The sequence below is a fragment of the Bactrocera latifrons genome, unplaced genomic scaffold, assembly GCF_001853355.1.
Source record: "Bactrocera latifrons isolate USDA-ARS-PBARC rearing strain unplaced genomic scaffold, ASM185335v1 scaffold_958, whole genome shotgun sequence".
Taxonomy (NCBI): Eukaryota; Metazoa; Arthropoda; class Insecta; order Diptera; family Tephritidae; genus Bactrocera; species Bactrocera latifrons.
In genome coordinates, this window is record NW_017537665.1 from 10,119 (window position 1) to 29,788 (window position 19,670).

The 19,670-nt window shown below is 35.9% G+C and overlaps 1 protein-coding gene across 2 annotated transcripts in view; it reads right to left on the reverse strand.

The window, feature by feature from the left end:
* Window positions 1-463: 463 nt before the first annotated feature.
* The window catches only part of LOC108977795 (protein msta), a 24,471-nt gene continuing 5,264 nt past the window's right edge, over window positions 464-19,670 (reverse strand). Inside the window, exons 1-4 of one of the 2 annotated variants that reach the window (XM_018947705.1) lie at window positions 10,680-11,062; window positions 1,778-2,107; window positions 1,472-1,698; window positions 464-1,408 (exon numbers count right to left, since the gene is read on the reverse strand). In XM_018947705.1, the coding sequence (XP_018803250.1) occupies window positions 813-1,408; window positions 1,472-1,698; window positions 1,778-2,107; window positions 10,680-11,062 (1,536 nt within the window). In that variant the 3' untranslated portion in view covers window positions 464-812. Of the gene's footprint in view, window positions 1,409-1,471; window positions 1,699-1,777; window positions 2,108-10,679; window positions 11,063-19,670 lie in introns of those variants that run through there. The other variant, XM_018947706.1, reaches the window with a different exon arrangement.

Sequence of the window (19,670 nt, forward strand, 5' to 3'; positions counted from 1 at the left end):
TTCCCTCATAGCGTAATTGCATGAAATATGTGAGGAAATACATACATACATATGCATTTTTCAATTCGCAATTTTTTTWAAATTTATATTTATTTTATTTTACAGATTCCCTTTTGCTAAAATCAAAACAAAGTTCACATTTCACAGGGTGAATTCCATGGTTGTGAGGTGAATTAACCGGTTGAAATTTTACAACTGTTCGATGTCGAACCTGTACTTTCTCATTTTTTTATTGATAACTTCCATAGAGTTCTYCGTGCTTATAAGTGAACGTAATTCCCGATAATATTATATTTGTTGCTTTAATGTTTACCTATGAATAAAATTAATTGCTTCTTTGATAAATTGCTGAAATAATGAAATATAATATTGTTTTATATTTTATTTAAAAACATTTTCTTGTCATATTCTACTTCAACACAACTTATAAACTTTATATTTCTGTCTTTAATAAGCTAACTGAATTTTCAAATATAATTATTGCAGTATTAATTTAAGCCAAACGTTTTATTGTTGAAATAATAGTGATGTGCTTTGACTCTGAATCAGTTAATAAATAAATTCAGGAACCATTGAATAAAGGCGAGATGGTCTCATTTGGACATTACTTCGTAGTAAATACTATTTTTGAGTATGCTTAAAAAATCACATACTGATAACTGTATATGACTTTTGCAACAATAGTTTTAGTCACATATATATGTAAGTTAATTTTTACTTACATAAATAGAACTTTGATTTATTATTAATGTAGCCCTTTTTATATTATGTACAAGGGAGACTTTATTTRTGTAAAATATGCGGCAACAATATCATTCAGCGACTGTTAAACCTTCCACACTTTGTGTCAACTGATTCTTCGCTTGCTGTGCTACTTTACATAAATTTCCCTCTTGTGTCTCTGGATCTTCGTATTGCAGTATGTCCACACATTCATTTAGAATAGCAATAACGTCAAGAAGTTTATTTTTTAATGCATCCGCTGTTAGGACGCCGCTTATGAAACCACTCTTGGCCAATAATACTAATGGTACATGCAACTCGTATAGCATCATAGCACGTGTTCGACTCAATCCCGGTTCAAAGACATCTAAAACATGTAACACTTGTCGACATAGCTCTTCTTTGTGTTCAAGGAGAACATCGGGCAATTCAGACAATTCATACTCTGCAACACGACCATACATTTCGATAAGATTTTGACGCAATCCTATTTGTATGAAGTGTAGAGGGTGTACAACTACACAATATTTTCTCATTAGCTTTTCTGTTTCTTGTAATTTCTGAGGACTGGGAGTCATTGATTGTAATGTGGCAACTTCGGATTGCATTACAGATAGTGCCTTCTGTATAGCATTATTTGATGTTTGAAAGGTGCAAAGCGTGCATTTCCAGTAGCAGGAAGGATCTAAAGTCAAGAAAATATTAAAAATGTTATAAATATACAGAAATCAATATTAAACATACTAACCTATTGGATTAGTTGACAGTAACCACCCTTCTTCGCATTTACTACACTTGAACGTGCTAAAATTCGTACCCAACTCGGTGGGGTCTTTGCAACGTTTGCATTCGCAAGTGAAGAATTTACCATTCTTTAAATGTTCCTGTCGTTGGTAAGTGCCATTCAAAGTGTATGTATACGAGTGCTGCAACTGTTGGCCTTCGTTCAAATTGTACATGGCCCTTAGGCGGATCCTTTGTATTTTAATAAGTAAATGTCAATATTTATTTATTTCACTTATATATGTACATATAATATTAACTGTATAATTACTTGAAGCCTTCACTTGGATGTATTGTACGAAAGGTATTTGGTACACAATTATGCGCTAATATTCCAGTGATTGGGTATAAACAACGCAGTGCATATCCCAGTGTTGTCCGCGCTTCAAATGCATTAACTTCCAAAATACCCACTGTTTGCATAATGAGATCTTCAGAAAATCGTTCGGCCAAACGGCACGGTCCTCGAAGGTACTGTGCGATATTTACAAAATCTGCATTCCAAACATCAACCATTTTTCGGCGTTCCTCGTTGTGGTACTCCATTGGTACGATTTCACGCTCCCATCGATCTGGATCAGATTCCTTGACAAGAAGAACCCTATAGAAAGTGGTGAGCAAAACATTTTATCAGAAGTATTTTCAAATGGTTTATGAGTGTCCGATCGACTTTTCAATGCTAATGATCTGAAGAATTAGTGAATGGTAAAGGTAATATCCAGATGTGTGTATACTACCGAGAAGTTAAGTTAAGGGGATATTTGGCCATTAGTAGAAGAATAATGATTGATAATTTTACTATAAACTTTATTATCGAGTGTTTATTCATGTTTAAAGAGCACAACAAATTAGGACGCGTTTTCGCCATCTACTTTGAGACTATCTATAAAATAAAACAAGAAGAAACGTTAACTGCGATTACACTGAAGCTATAATCCTTCTTACAAATACAAAAGATTCCATACAAAAACGATCGTTTAGTTTTCATGGCAGCTATATGCTACATTGGTCCAATCTAAATAATTTCTTCCGAGATCGCTACAATGCTTTGGATAACAATCTATGCAGTTTTCGTGAAGATACCTAGCCAAATAAAAAAGTTTTCCATACCAGACTCAGGCTGGATCGGTCAGTTTGTATGTCAGCTATAAATTATAGTAGTCGGAACTTAAACGTTTATTCGGAGCTTATGGCATAGATTAGACTCCATGCCGAGTTTCGTGAAGAGAGGGTGTACATACGTATATAGTATTTCCTTTTTTGTTTYACACAATTTGTGGCAAACATAATGTACCCTGTTTGCGATATAAAGACGTTAATTTTGGCTGCAGCAACGCCTTAATACCCTCCAATATTCTATGGCAGCTAAATGTAGAACTAAATCTGAAAATATAACCGACTAATGGTTTTCACCCAACAAAAAGTACTTGTAAAAACTTCTTTCTAGTTCTTTCGTGGAGATAACATTATCTTAAATAATCCATGCCACATTTCGTGATATTAACAATAATGCTACACAAGGTGCTGAAAGCCAACACTTTACAAATGCAATTACCCCAAAAACCAACCAACCTCAGGCGTTGAAAAAATGATTTTCAAACTTACCCAATGTTTGACATAATTTATGTCTACAATGCAAAATATAATTCAAGAGATAATCRAATCACGGAACCAAATGTTGCAAAATTTTTTAAGTAAAAAATTAATGTATTGAACATTGCATATGGAAATGGTTTTAACCAACATCAGCTGGAGCTTCTTCGGTTTCTTGATGTAAATAATACGGATATATGTAAATGTTATGTTACTGTCATAAACTCCTCTTATGAATAAAAACAATTTATTTATTCCGCGATTTAGACTCTATGTACAAAGAGGTTTCTAAGGTGTCGACTGGTGCGTTAGAATCTGTTATCTTTACCCATTGTCCAGAATCATGACATTTCATAGAATGGAAGTGAGGTTATTGTGTTTTAAGTTTCAGTATGTTTGTGTTATGGATGGAGTCATGTGTAGAAGTTCACGCAAGTGAGAAAAGTTTTCTGATCGCCATTCAATTGCGAGTGGACAGAAACGATTCTTTTTCATATGGCTCAAGCAGCTCACGACTTCCGGTCTTTGCCCAAGTATCCTCTGGGTAGCCTAAGAACATACGTTTGAAGGCGAAAATTAACATTCAGTCTCTGATGAGACCATGGCAAACGAAATAAGGACTACAAATTGAGAGAATGCACCTAGAATGTCCGGTCCCTTAATTGTGAAGGTGCCGCTGCCCAGCTGGTTGATGTACTCGTTAGAGTGAAGGCTGACATCACCACCGTTCTAGAAATGCGATGGACGCCAAGGACTGAGATGAGTAGGTTCTTGTGGTATTTACTACAGTGGCAATATAAAGGAGCGCAAGTTTGGTGTGAGATTCGTGGTGGGAGAAAGACTCCGTCACCCAGTGAAGTATTATCCTTCACTCCTCCTAGGTCCTTGTGGCATTTACAACAGTGCCCATATAAAGGAGCGCAAGTTTGGTGTGGGATTCGTGGTGGGAGAGAGACTCCGTCGCCGAGTACTATCATTCACCCCGGTGAATGAACGCCTAGCCACAATCCGCATCAAAGCAAGGTTCTTCAAYAAATCGCTGATTTGCGCCGTAGAAAAGGACGATGTGAGCAAAGCCGCCTTCTATGAGCGCTTGGAGCGCGCCTATGAGAAATGCCCCCGCCACGATGTCAAAATCGTGCTTGGCGACTTTAATGCCAGGGTGGGCAAACAAGGTATCTTTGGCACTACGGTCGGTAAATTCAGTTCCACGAGGAAACATCCCCAAATGGGTTGAGGCTGATCGACTTARCCGGGAGTCGAAATATACATGTAGTACTAGATTTCATCATAAGAAAATTCATTAAGCCACCTGGCCGTCTCCGAATCGAAAAACCTCCAACCAGATCGATCATGTTGTGATAGACGGAAGACACGTCTCCAGTGTTTTAGATGTGCGTGCGCTTCGTGGTCCTAACATCGACTCGGACCACTACCTTGTGGCAGGCAAGATACGCACCCGCCTCTGTGCAGTAAAAAACGCACGTCGACAAACACAAGGCGGGTTCGACGTCGAGAAGCTGCAATCCCAACAGACATCCGAACGTTTTCTACTTGACTTGCACTCCTGCTCTGTGAGAGCACTCGTCAACAAATCGGTATAAGAAAACTGTAGGATGGCATTTCAAACTCCTTACGTACAGCAGCTACCGAAACCATTGGTTTTCAGAAAATGCAAAATAACAGTTGGTACRTCGAGGAAACGAAAATGAGCTTCGAACAAAGAGCCAATATTAAATTATGCTTTAAAATTGGTAAGACTTTTACCGAAACGTTTCAATTGATGAAAYAAGTTTATGGCAATGATTACCTTTCTCGTAGCAGAGTGCACGAGTGGTTTCAACGCTATCAAAGTAGTCGTGAGGACATAAATGAAGATCAACATGTGGGCAAATCAAAATCCGCGATCACCGGAAATTCCATCGAAACTGCGTGAATTCATCAAAAATCAGTCGAAATCATCATTGAAATTCATGGAAATGGAATTGATCATCTCCAAATTCCACCATTCGAAGGACGATTATTTGACCAAAAATCACATTTCAACCATTAAYTACTCCCCGTATTCACTTGATATGGCACCGTGCGACTTCTTAATACCGGCCAACGAGCTAAAATACACGTTCGACATGCTTTTGGACCTTGAAAAAAACTGTATTGAACAGGAGGAGACTATTTTGAATAAAATAAATGGATTTTTCCGAAAAAATCATTATTTACTTTAAAACGCTCCTTGTATATTACAGATCACCCAGAAGGAAAGGTACATGGTGAAAGAGCAGTGTTGGTTAGAAAACGATCAAATCACCACGCATTAGATTGCTACAGCGCAATTTGAAGCTATAAAAATATTCATAAACAAGTAAGGAAAGGATAAGTTCGGGTGCAATCGAACATTTTATACTTTTGCAACTTGCAAGAATCAAAGGGGGGAAATACCAATCGTGTAGAGTGAAGTCAGCCGAATATTCGAAAATCCTGATATTAGTTACATAGGGGCTAGACCAAGTTTTGGCTCAAATATATCTATTTTAGGCACAAAGACTGGTATGAGGAAAACACGCTAGCTTATTTTCATTAGAATAACTAAAATTTTGACCGATATATGCGGTACAAAGTCACCCGGAAAATCGAAAATCTTTAAGGGAAGTACTGATGCGATTTAACCGAATTTTGACATACAGATATACCGTTAAAAGAGAAGGTTTATCCCTTAATTTGAGGTACATACATATATCACACATCGAGCGACATAGGTACCAGGGTCTACATATTCAGTTCCTAGGGGATTGAACACTTTTTATTGGATTAAAATAATTTGTGGACATAATTTAATGTCTCTGGCTTATTTAGTTATCGATTTCACAGTACCGTTATATGGGGAGTGAGCGGGGTTATTTRCTGATTTCATCCATTTTCAGACTCACACTTTCGCGAGAAGTTCTCATAAGATTTGCACTCAGCAAGTTCGGTTGTTGTAGCTTAAGTGGCTTAGGAGATATATGCGTTAAACTTGTTAGAAGGCGGTTCCACTCCCATTTTTTCAACAAATTTTGCCCACAGATGCTCCTTGTTACTGGGATCCTCCGGACCAAATTACAGTTTATTATCTGAATTTAATGCTTAGCTATGACACTTAGTACGTTTTCGACTAATGGCGATTTGTGGGCGTGGCAGTGTTCCGATTACGCCCACCTACGAAGTCGAAATTTTTTTTATACCAAGAAACCTACGCACCAGGGTTTAAAATTACAGGCATCCAATTTAAAGAGTTTTTTGGAACTTTAGGTCAGATATTTCTAACAGGTCGATACTACAAACAAATTCATGACTAATTAAGGTGAAAGGARGTCAGCTGTAACAAACGGTTATAAATAGGCACAATAACCTTGAAATAATATCTTTTGTCAAGCTGATATATTGGCCTATGGCAGATAAATCGCTCCCCTTCCACTCAGCATGATTTGTAATCTGCTGTAGTAAATTAAAAAGGCGCTTAAATGTGAGGAAGAATTCAACACCGAAATGTGTATAAAGAAGCTGTGCCCAAATTCAAGCAAGCAAAATTCCCTTTGGAAAGCCGCCCAAAAGTCCATGAAGCCACCAACTGACTCCAACATGTATATCCGAGACTTGGGTGGAAAGTGGGCTCGAAGTGGAGAGGAAAATGCTAATTGTTTTGCAAATTCCTCAGAAACTATTCCAACCTAGTTTGCCAAAGAAAATGTAACATGTAATATACAATTTTAAGCTGTCCTTCTCAACACAGCTAACGAGCCGCTGGAGTCTTTTAAGACTTTGACTTCTGAAATTATTAGAATCATAAAATAACTTAATCCAAAAAAAGTCGCCGGGACATGATAATATTACCCCAAAAATGCTAATTGAGTTACCAAATATTGCCGTAGAGATGCTCTCTGTGCTCTTCAAAGCAATTCTTAGTTTCGGAAACTATCCAATTTCATGGAAAAAGTCGCAGACTACCTCAATAGATAAACCTGGCAAACACTTAACTCAGCCATCTTCATACAGACCAATCAGTCTTCTAACCCGTCTTTTCAAAATATTTAAAAAAGTGTTACTATCAAAGATGTCTTCTTTCCTCCACGAAAATAATATACCATCACCGAACTAATTCGGGTTTCGTGCATAACAAAGCACAATGGAGAAAGTAAATAGTAAAATTACTAACGCACAGGGAGTACTGTTTAGAAACGTCTAAAAGTCGTAACTCAGGCGTTTGATAATGTGTGGCATGAAGGCCTTTTATATAAAATTAAAAAAATTATCTTTAGAACTGTATAAAACATTGGAGTCTTATTTAAATAATAGACAGTTTATGGTGAAAGTAGGAGATTTCATATCTGATGAACGACAAATAAGTGCTAATGTTTTAGGCTCATCTCTATGCATCATATACATATACAGCAGACTTTCCAACAGTTAATAACACTAGTTTACAGTATTGAACTTTTTGTCTGTTGCCGCGAATTCTTCGTTTCTTATTGTTCACTTATTACTTATTTTTGTCAAATCTACCCTCAAAAATTTTTGAGCAGCTCGAGTTACTTTGTTTTTGATTTTTATCATTTAAGCATATATATTAATCGAAAACAGGCGTATTTTACTGTGCTAAGATTAGTTTCTCTACTTTTTGCGTCATGAGTAGTTCAAGAAGACGTTGTTTAAATAAACTAGATCATTTTTGCTACATATGCGGATAATATGTGTTTAAAAATTGTAGAAAAGTTATATCAGAGTTGGCGAAAAATACCTATTTTGAGTATTTTAGGGTGATCTTGGATAAAAATAAGAATTCTTGGGCTCTCAATTGTGTTTGCAAATCTTGTGTGGAATATTTAAGATTATGGAAAAGTGGTCAAATAAGTGCTTTTAAATTTGGAACACCGACTATTTGGCGAGAACCACGAAATCATCTCGTAGACTGTTATTTTTGTAGTGTGAACATAAACGGTTTAAACACTAAAAATCGAGTTAAATGGCAATACCCAAGTACTAGTTGTGTTCAACGTCCAGTGCAGTGTTCACCTAACTCTTCAGAGCCTAAAAATATATCTCAACCATTAGAGCAAGACATTGAAGAACTAAGCTCACCACAAAATGAGTTGAATGATCTTGTAAGAGATTTAAATCTTTCTAAACAAGCTTCAGACTTGTCAGCATCAAGTCTAAAAGAAAAAAACTTGCTATCCTCGGATACTAAAATAAGTTGTATTACCTTTTGTTCAGATATCAAAAACTTGTTGATAACAAGTAAGGAGAGGCTAAGTTCGGGTGTCACCGAACATTTTATACTCTCRCATGATAAAGTGATAATCGAGATTTCAGGCATGGTTGTGAACCGATGTCACCCATATTTGGTACATGTCATCMGGGTGTTAAGAAAATATTATATACCGAATTTCATTGAAATCGGTCTAGTACTTCCTGAGATATGGTTTTTGGTCCATAAGTGGGCGATGCCACGCTTCCTTCTAACATTTCTTCCGTAAAATTTAGTGTTTCTGACGCTTTTTGTTAGTCGGTTAACGGACTTTTAGTGATTTTCAACATAACCTTTGTATGGGAGGTGGGCGTGGTTATTATCCGATTTCTTCCATTTTTGAACTGTATATGGAAATGCCTAAAAGAAACGACTGTATACAGTTTGGTTGACCAAGCTATAGTAGTTTTCGAGATATGTACAAAAAAGTTAGTAGGGGGCGGGGCCATGCCCACTTTCCCAAAAAAATTACGTTGAAATATGCCCCTCCCTAATGCGATCCTTTGTGCCAAATTTCATTTTAGTATCTTTATTTATGGCTTAGTTATGACACTTTACAGGTTTTCGGTTTCCGCCATTTTGTGAACGTGGCAGTGGCCGAGTTTGCCCATCTTCGAACTTAACCTTCTACTCAAGTTACAGCTTGCACGGACGGACGGACAGACCGGCATCCGGATTTCAACTCTACTCGTCACCCTGCTCACTTTGGTATATATAACCCTATGTCTGACTCTTTTAGTTTTAGGACTTACAAACGACCGTTATGTGAACAAAACTATAATACTCTCTTTAGCAACTTTGTTGCGAGAGTATAAAAATGGGATTGAAGCGATACGAACCAAACGACTGGCGTTTATTCATGGACAGCTCAAAACGTAGCCTTAAACGTGTTCCATTACATAATGGAAATAAATACGCTGGAGTACCTATTGCCCACAGTACAAAGCTAAAGGAGGAGTATTGTAACATTTCGCTAGTCTTGAACAAAACAAAATACAATGACTATGAGTGGCCAATCTGTGTCGATTTAAAAATGGTCAACATTCTTCTTAGTCAATAAAGTGCTTATACCAAGTTTCCCTGTTTCATATGCCTTTGGGACAGTAGAGCTAAACAAGAGCATTGGGTGAGAAAAAACTGGCCCTTGAGAGAAAAAATTAGGCCTGGAAAGCACAATATAGTCCACAATTCATTAGTAGCTCGTTAAAAAATTATCCTTCCACCATTACATATAAAACTGGGCATCATGAAACAGTTTGTAAAATCGCTAGATAAAGATGGGAACTCCTTTTTTACATTTGCCAACTCAGCTCACTATGGAAAAGATTAAAGCCGGRATTTTCGATGGCCCCCAAATTAGACAACTTACGAAAGATACTCAATTTAGAAATTCTATGACTAAGTCAGAACTAAAGGCTTGGACAGCATTCGATGTGTGATGCAGAATTTTCTCGGATATAAAAAATCTGAAAACTATATTGAACTTGCAGAAGACCTTCTGCTACAATTAAAAAATATGGGATGCAATATGACTCCACTTCCTCCATAGTCGCCTAGAGCGAAGTGCTGGGAGAGCGTATGCATCAAGACTTACGCGTCATGGAAGAGCGCTATCAGGGTTTCTGGGATACAAATATGATGTCTGACTATTGTTGGTCTCTAATACGTCATTTCCAAAGTTTACACATCGGAGAAGAGCTTTGAAACGAAGTTTTTTAGAACTTTATGTTAAATTATTTTTCTGAAAAAAATGTTCCTTAATAAATACATGTTTTTTTCTGTGTTATACCAACATAGCTGAAACTCTAAAACTAGAGCTGATAAAAATATTTAAATTATATTTTTGGAAATAGCATATTATATGTRGTCAGCAACAGGTAAAATTTCTTCGGCAACAAATGTACTGTAAACTAGTGTAATCGATCATTTCCATAAATTTTTTTCCGAATATGCAACTTTATAAAAAGTATACTTTTGGGTTATCGTCGAACTTTAAATCAAGATCATTCCAAACATTTTTAGCAAGCCAATGTCGTTATGAAATGCTCTTGAATACCCAAAACAAAACTCCGATAATCAAAATGGTTTATTTTTAGTTGCCCGACAGTGTTATCGGAACGTCGTCTTCTTTAATTATATTCAAGTCTTCAATACATTAAAATTCTGGTGATCATTTTATTCGATTTAATAACGTACATCGGAAAATTAAAACATTTTTAGAAATTTGTTTTTATGACAAATTAGTGGGCCATGTTGTAATAAGRTAATATTTTCTAGAATTTCCTCAAATTACTACCTTAACACTGTTATACAATCCAATTGTGGACATCCCTTTGCATCGCTTTGCACGGGATAAAATTTCGCTTTTGCCTGAGAAAATACTGAACACTCCCAACCGTAATGGGAAGGCGCACCTCTATCAGAGCAATTGGAGCACAACGGCCAACTGCATTTCGAGCAATATTGATCCGCTATACAGCCTTCTAAATTCACTGGAGCGTAGCACTCCAGACACACTGTTGGCCCATTACATTTTGGGCCATGTACCAAAGGCAACTCTTCCACTAACAATTCATTTGCTTTTGTACCACTTTTCGCTATCAGATAACGTCCATAAATTGAATTGCTACGCACGATTGTACGATTAAGTAAATTGTGAAGTGCTTTTGAAGTCTCCATTTCATTGACTAAAATACTTTTAGGTTGACTAAAAATTTGCCAGCCGTTCCGAGCTGCTCTGAATAGTGAATTTCGTGGCTATGTAGACGGGTATAATGGAGGGATATGTATCTACATGTGTATATGTCTGACGTAGAGAATAATTTTAATAGATAGATTTTATGTAGAAACGCCTAGTACGAGCATTAGTATATGCTTTATATATTAAAATAATTCTCTACGCCAAACATATACATATTTATTTTTACTTGTATCAAAAAATTACACACTTATCCTATGTGTTTAGTGTTTTGAGCTATGAGCGGAATGATTTACAGGGAGCCAAAGAACCTGAAAAACCGCGTATGTCGGAAATGCTGTACGGACCATTCTGAATAAGTTTGCTTTTTAAGAGACTATGTTGCTTTATAGRAGCAAATGTACAAAGTGAACAAAGATCCCTTGAGACATACTATACATACATATATACTTGAAAAATTTGTTAAAATCGGGCTATAACTTTTCAATGACCTAGASACGAAAAACAGTATGTATATCCCAGTACATATAGCAGACAGAGATAAACAGATGTCCAACTCATTTCTCATTGGAAGTGAGGGAGCAATTGCGAAACGTCAAAACCTCCTGAACTTTGACAGCTGAACGAGGGAGGGATGGCCAGATTGGAACTTACCGAATAAGTATGCAAACGAAGGGAGCCGTTGATTGTTCAAAACAATTTATATAAAATGTGAAACAAAGAAGATTGAATAAATTAGTGAAATTTAAATGTATTTGATGAAACGTTTTGTAATGTAAAGCATCATAGTATTAATTTTCAATACAATATAACAAGCTTAAATCCTTTTATAGGTCAAAAGTCAGTTGTTTAACATACCATAAAATGGTTTAAATAGTTTCTTYATATATTAAACGATCTCTATTTAGTAATTTTTTATCGCAATAAATGTTGGCGCTTTTTATTTAAATGCTCAAAAGCAATTATTTTGTCCGATCTGGTTATAATGGAAAATGTTAAAAAAAACGCTAATTTTCAGGCGCTCTAACATTGGTGTAAGTAGAACATTCCTATAATCCTGTACCTGATTTTGTGAGGTCTAGTATGGAAATTTGGGAAAAATATTTTTGTGATGACAGCATGCCAAGAATGGGTAAAATCGGGTTAAGACTTCCCTTATCTTCCATTTAACTAATTTAAGTATCTTCGCACTTCCAGTTGATACCGCATTTATCGGTCAATATTTAAGAAATCTTAATGAAATGTATCCTTTTTTCTAAAATGAAAAATCAGGTTAATACCTCTTTCGTTCCCATTTTCTTAATATATGGATTATCAGACATACGCTTGACTTTTACATTATATGTTGATCAATCTGTGAGATCTTAGTGAAGTTCCGAAACTCTCTATTTCTTGTAATACCAAAACTGCATAAAATTGGATCAAAGTATAAATATTTTAATAAAAAGTTATATCCATTATTTACAGTCACTGCAAAATTAAATAGGGAAAAATGCAAACTAAGTTCATTCAAATTATCGAAAATTTTACTTGTGTTTTTTTTACGCTTATAATCGATATTTATAGTATATGCATAAAATGCATTGTGAATATAATGAGGAACTTAAAAAGATGTCGGGTATGACCAAAAATACAAAATTTCATTTTTTAAATCAATATTATTACGTCTAGCTAAAAAGTAATAAATATTTTCAACTTAAAAAATAAAATTATATTATATATGTAATTTAAATATTATATATTTATTTAAGAACATTTATCCAATATACAAGTGCATACATTTCATTTGTTTTTAAACCATGTAATTTTGATCCTGTATTTACATAAATTCTAAATAATCAGCCTTAACGTACACTTCACTAGAATTAAACATTCCCATGAATTTTTATGTCATGCGAGCAAAAAGGTATTAGCTGCATATGCAACTTGAAAATCGTTAGTTACCTTTTTATACTCTTGCAACCAGTTGCTACAGAGTGTTATAGTTTTTTTTTACCCAACGAGTAGAGATTGATATAGTGTTATATATGTCTACAAGATCAGGATGACGAGAAAAGTTGAAATCCGGTCTGTCTGTCGGTACATCCGAACTTGAATAAAACTTGAGATATCTTGATAAAACTTGGTAAATGTTCCTTAGTACAAAATAAATACGAGTTCATAGATAGGAGTAATCAGACCACTGCCACGCTCACAAATCGCCATTAACCGAAAACATACATATAAATGGCCATAACTAAGCAATAAATTAAGAAATAAAGCTGTAATTTGGTACAGAGGATTGCAGGAGCACAGGGCATCTGTGGACAAAATTTTATGAAAAAATACGGATAGTACGAAAATTGATGAAATCGGAGGACCCGACCAACCGATTCCGACAAAATTTAGTTCGTGGCAATCCACTTACATTTTTATGTCACGCCTACTCCCCACACTTGATTCGCTCAGTTTCAAGTACACAAATCAGGAAGCTATTGATAAGGAGCATGCATCGGCATCTCGGATGAAAGCATGTCCAACGATTGGAATTTAAGTGTGCTATGCCCAAACCACAAAAACAATCTGCGCCAACTATCGTGGGATAAGCCTCTTTTTAGCTTTAGATCTGGCAAATCAACAACCGACCAGATATTCACCATGTGCCAAATCTTGGAAAAGACCCGTGAAAGGAGAATCGACACGCACCACCTCTTCGTCGATTTCAAAGCTGCTTTCGACAGTACGAAAAGGAGCTGCCTTTATGCCGCGATGTCTGAATTTGACATTCCCGCAAAACTAATACGGCTGTGTAAACTGACGCTGAGCAATACCAAAAGTTCCGTCAGGATGGGGAAGACCTCTTCGAGCCATTCGATACGAAACGAAGCAGGTACAATCTTTTATAAGAGTGTACAGCTGCTGGCGTATACCGATACTGATATCGCGACTCAGTTCTTCTTTCTCCAGACTGGACAAAGAAGCAAGGAAAATGGGTCTAGCAGTGAACGAGGGCAAGACCAAAAATGTCAACATGGAAATCCAACACAGGATGACTCTTGCCAACTTGCCAATTGGAAAGGAAAATCCTCTCTCGACGAACAAAAACCGTCTGTTTGGCAAAAGCGACGCATTCGATGGAACGATGAGCTGTATGATATATAAATATGGCGACATTGACATCGTTCAGTGAATTAAAAGACAGCGGCTACGCTGGCTAGRTCATATTGTCCGAATGGACGAAAACACTCCAGCTCTGAAAGTATTCGACGCAGTACCCGCCAGGGGAAGCAGAGGAAGACCTCCACTCCGTTGGAAGGAGCAAGTGGAGAAGGACCTGGCATGGCTTGGAATATCCAATTGGCGCCACGTAGCGAAAAGAAGAAACGACTGGCTCGCTTTTGTTAACTCGCGTAAGCGGTGTCTACGCCAGTAAGGAAGAATAGTCCAGTCACTATAGTAAGATCACCTCGGAATTCGAGATGCCCAGCTGTAAGTCTGTAAATATTGTATTTTACCACCCTAAAACTTATCTCAAAACCTACATATGGTAGATTATATCTACCATACCATATTACAGCTGGGTATCTCGAACTCCGAGATTCTTACCTAATTTAAGCTTAAATGACTCTTCTAGAAGAAGAATCCAGATCATACATGCAATTGACGAAAGCGGCCTAATCGAACCATTAGCGAGTCCACAGTGTTCACCAGTAGTACTTTTGAAGAAGAAACATGGAAACATCAGTTCCTGTGTAGGCTACAGAATGTTGAATAATGTAATAAAGAAAGACATGCCGGACTCGTTGTCAGGCACAAAATGGAGAAAAAACGGCTTTCAGCGTTGGTGATGGTCTATGACAATTTACTGTAATGACTTTTGGATTATATAACGCTCCTGCTACCTTTGAGAGACTTATGGACGAGATATTAAAAGGACTTTTGCATTGCAAGACATGGTGGATGTACCTACCTCGACGGTATCATCGTTTTGGGTAAAAGCTTCGCATAGCTATTGCTGGAATAAAGGTGAGCCCGCGTAAGTGTTCCTTTTTAAAAAAGGAAGTAAACTACATGGATACAAAGTGAGAATGTAGAGCATTTGCATATCTAATAAAGAGATAGAYGTAGTAAACGATTGGTCCACTCGTACAAATTTAGATGAATAGCGAAGTTTGCTTGGACTGTGTAACTGTTATCGATGATCCGTTCCAAATTTTGCCAACCTAGCCAGTAGCCTCCATGAGCGCATGAAAAGGAATAGAGTCTTTGAGAATAATAAAGATATTATTGTGTAACTCGGAAAAAATTACTGTCCAATAAATTAATGGAAAAAATTTAGTATACCGTCCCAGGATTTCGGGATTAAAATGGGTATGGTCGGATAGAGGAGATTCTCCAGATCAAGAAACCACGAATATCTCGAAAACTATAAGGTTCCTGCCTAAAACTGTATATATTCTAGATCTGAAGAATCTCCTCTATCCGACCATACCCATTTTATTCTCTTTTTCCACAATAGGCAGTTCATTTTGTCTACCTTTTTCTACGTCTGTTTCATTAAAAAAAAAACCATTCAGTCATTTTAATGTTCTCTTTCCGCCATTTACTTGTAATATAACTTCGTTTAAGAACCTAGAAATTCCTCTGTTAGCATTGTTACTAGAATAAATTAACAGATGAACTTCTACGAAGCAAGACGAAATATCTCCTGTCTTAAAAAAACTGTCGTCGCATTCGCGACTTTGCTGGCACGTCACTGTTGACAGTCATAAGTTCAAAGTCGTAGATAATTTCACCTATATTGTAACCAGTGTTAACACCAACAACAAATTCAACTTCGAAATCGTAAGCGGTGTCTACGACATTAGAAGAAGAAGAACCGCATCTGATCGGAACAAAAAGCTGATCCACRGCCTGTGACTATGTGGATTGGATTTCCGAATGTTGTACTTTGTATTCTAAACCGGCTGATAGTTTCGTGTGATGAAGTCGTCTTTGTTGGGTATAACCAAGCGAATTTCGTGAATAAATCTTTTTGCATGGTTTTATGATTAATTCGGTATCGTTGTCTATTTTGTAAAGTATAAAACTTTTTCCCAAATAGTCTTTGTAACTTTTTTTATTGTAGAATTTGCTTTATCGTATTCAGTTCTTCGTCTCGTTCTTGTGTACGTCATAAGCAAACAAGAAAATCATTTTCGCTTATGATCATTATTGGATTGCAGCTGAGAGCGTCAACGTGCCTTGTTTGACTTCCCAATCGATGTTCTAACCGAAAATCTTATTCTTGCAGAAAAAGGATACATCGCGTCACCCTAGTATTCAAATTCTTTTGCTCAAGCGTTTTTTTTTAAGCGTTATAATCAGTTATTAATTTAAATATATACCCAGTAAATACACTCGAATGTTTTTCAGAGCTTCTATTACAGCCAATATCCCTAATCTGTAAATGGAATACTTACGGTCAGCATCAGAAGTATTTTTGCTCATGTAATATATTGGATGTAATTGGTTGTCGTCTGGGAATTTTTGCAGTAATACTTATAGTTTATAGGTTTTCGGTTTTGGCCATTTTGTGGGCGTGGCAGTGGGCCGATTTTGCCCATCTTCGAACTTAACCTTCTTATGGACAGACAGACATCCGGATTTCAACTCTACTCGGCACCCTGATCACTTTGGTATATATAACCCTACAGCTGACTCTTTTAGTTTTAGGACTTACAAACAACCGTTATGTGAACAAAACTATAATACTCTTCTTAGCAACTTTGTTGCGAGAGTATAAAAACGATTGAAAGAGCAATGTCATTCGCGCTCGTAAAACAAGTGTAAGTAAATGATTTTTATGTGATTTCTTTTTTAAATAATTTTCAAATAATTACTTAATTTATTTGATAGCAGTGGAAAATAGCAGGAAAACAGAATTGGAAATAGCAGCAGCAGCAAATAAAAATTGTTAAGTATGTAAAAATATTAGCAGGATTATATAACCAGTCTCTAGTCTCTATATAGGATATTTTGAGGTAAAATCTCATATTGTGACTAGTTACTATTCACGAAACAATCTCTAGCCTTAGCCTCAAAATATTTATTTAAATTTGAGACCTGATAGTTAACAGCTCACAAAACTAAAGAGAACTCTTGTCCGCCATTTTGAATATACTGAACAGAGATCATCATAGATATTAATCGATTGTGGGTTTTTTATATTTTGTAAGAAACTCAAACACGAAAAGGTTAAAAATAAATAAATTTTACATAAATTTCGTAAATATTATGAAACAAAGTCCACACATATTTTTATTTTTATTGGTAATTATGTTTTTTGACTATGTTATAGAAAATTTAATATTTGTTATGGACATATTTATTTTCATTCAAGTGTAAAAATATCTCTGAATAATGAAATATAATAGATTTTGTGACTGTCACTTACAGAATAGGAAAATCGTCTCAAGTCTCGTTATAATTTTATTCAGATTTCAGCGAATATATTACAGGTGCACAAAAAGTGTCTTCGAAGGAAATTATAACTAAGAATCAAGCTTGCTACTAGCGAAAAAAATATTAATTAAAACACATATTTATAATTCAAAAACATTTTTTTATATTTGTCACGTACAGACAAGTCGCGTCACGTACGGGACCTAATTCAACTTAAATCTATAATATATGTAAACATCAATATGTAAATACAGTTTTGTCTTGGGAAAGGCAATGTTTTCTGCACTCCACAACTTTCTCCACAGTTTTAATAAAATGGAAGTTGAAAAATCCAGTTATCGCTTTGGCATTGTCCCACGGCGATGCACTTTTAATCCTTTCATAAATTTCAGAGGATGGCACWTAAATCACACGGGTTTTTGTGACTAATTGAGAAGCTAAATCAGAAAAGTCCTTGGCTGATTGGACAATAACATGTTCATGGGATTGGATGAAGGGCCGTCACTCCAAATAATTTCCGCTGAAGGTCAGTCTTCATTTTCTTTATGCATCAAGTCAAACAACTTAGTGATGAAAACAAAATCTGTATCCTTGTCTTTCGAATTTGCATCTAAGCATATAAGATATGTTTGGCAATTGCCTTTGTAAAAACTTGCAGCAGTAAATAAAAGAACACTTGTTCGTGACCAGAGTGCGCTTTGAACTTCATTCTGGTATTCACAGCCAAAAATCAACTTGAAGGATTCGCACATTTTCATTGCGTTGGTCTTTTTGAAATTCACAGACTTGAACTCGTTTTAAATTAACATGCTTCATCATAATATTGATAGAATCAATCAATTTTTCTTTAAGTTCACCTGAACTTGTTTGGTGGTTTACTAAGCGTACTTTATTTTCTGATTTTTTCCCATTCTTTCCATACACAGATTGTACTTAAATCCATAGATATTAAAATTTTTTTGCCATCAGAACAAGTATCACATTCATTTTTCCAGCACTTCGAATCCAAAGAAGGATCACATAAAATCATAGTCCACCAGTCGTTACAATAATTTTGTTTCAAACTTTTCAATTTGAACATAAGATTTTCATGAGTTAAACCTTTGCACTGGTCTGAAGGTGTGTCTTTCATTAGCAAAATGTTTTTCGGTCTTAGACTACAAAATTTTGAAAATCCGATTTCGATATTAGGAAAAAATTCTTTAAAAATGCAAAAGGCTTYTTGTCTCAAATAATGCTTTTGACACTTCTTCTTAATGCCATTTTCCCAAACAACAATGAAATCATTTGCGCCTATGCAGGTATATACAATATCTGGACGATAGTAAAATGCTTTCACATCGTCATAACGTGTATCGTCACCTGATGTGCTAATGTTTGGGCTTTCTGCTAGMGCAAGGTCCATTTTACGCGCTAGTTCTGTAAAAACCACTTTTTTCTTTCTTGGTGATTGAGGCAGTGCTTTTAGAGCACTTTGAACAGCTTTAGAAAAAGTCTGTTTCGACTTGTACGGAGATTCAGTACTTATAGAGAATCGGTAGGATTTTTAAGTTCAACCCCCTTTTTGCCATTTGCAATATCTTCTTATCCCTTTCCTTAAGTAATATTGCTTTTAGCTCACCTTGAGAAAGATTTTCCGCTTTTCGTTTACGAAGCTCACGCAATCTTTTAGTCTCATTAGCGGTAAAGTTTGGATCTTTCTGTTTTTGCTTTTCTCGAAATTTTCGCATGCGGCTAGCACTAGTTGATGGTCGCTCATTTTTGMATTATTGAGACTTGCTACAAAAAAGGGCTTTGTTTATTACAAACGCCAGTAAAAGTTGAAGATGTCAGATAACTTATTCTTTGGCGTCACGTACAGACACTTTATTATCACCAAGAATATATTGTAAGCAAAGCGATTTCAAACARAATTGTTTCACCAGTGTTTAGACCGCTAAAAGATATTTGTTAACAGAAAAATTCAATTTGTATAGTCGACTTGTTTTACAATTATTAATTGAAAAAGGAATTAAGCGTCACGTATGGGACATCGAAACTTACCTTTCCGTTATGATTAATTTCTTATCAAAACAAGTAAGGAAGGGCTAAGTTCGGGTGTCACCGAACATTTTATACTCTCGCATGATAAAGTGATAATCGAGATTTCAGGCGTGGTTGTGAACC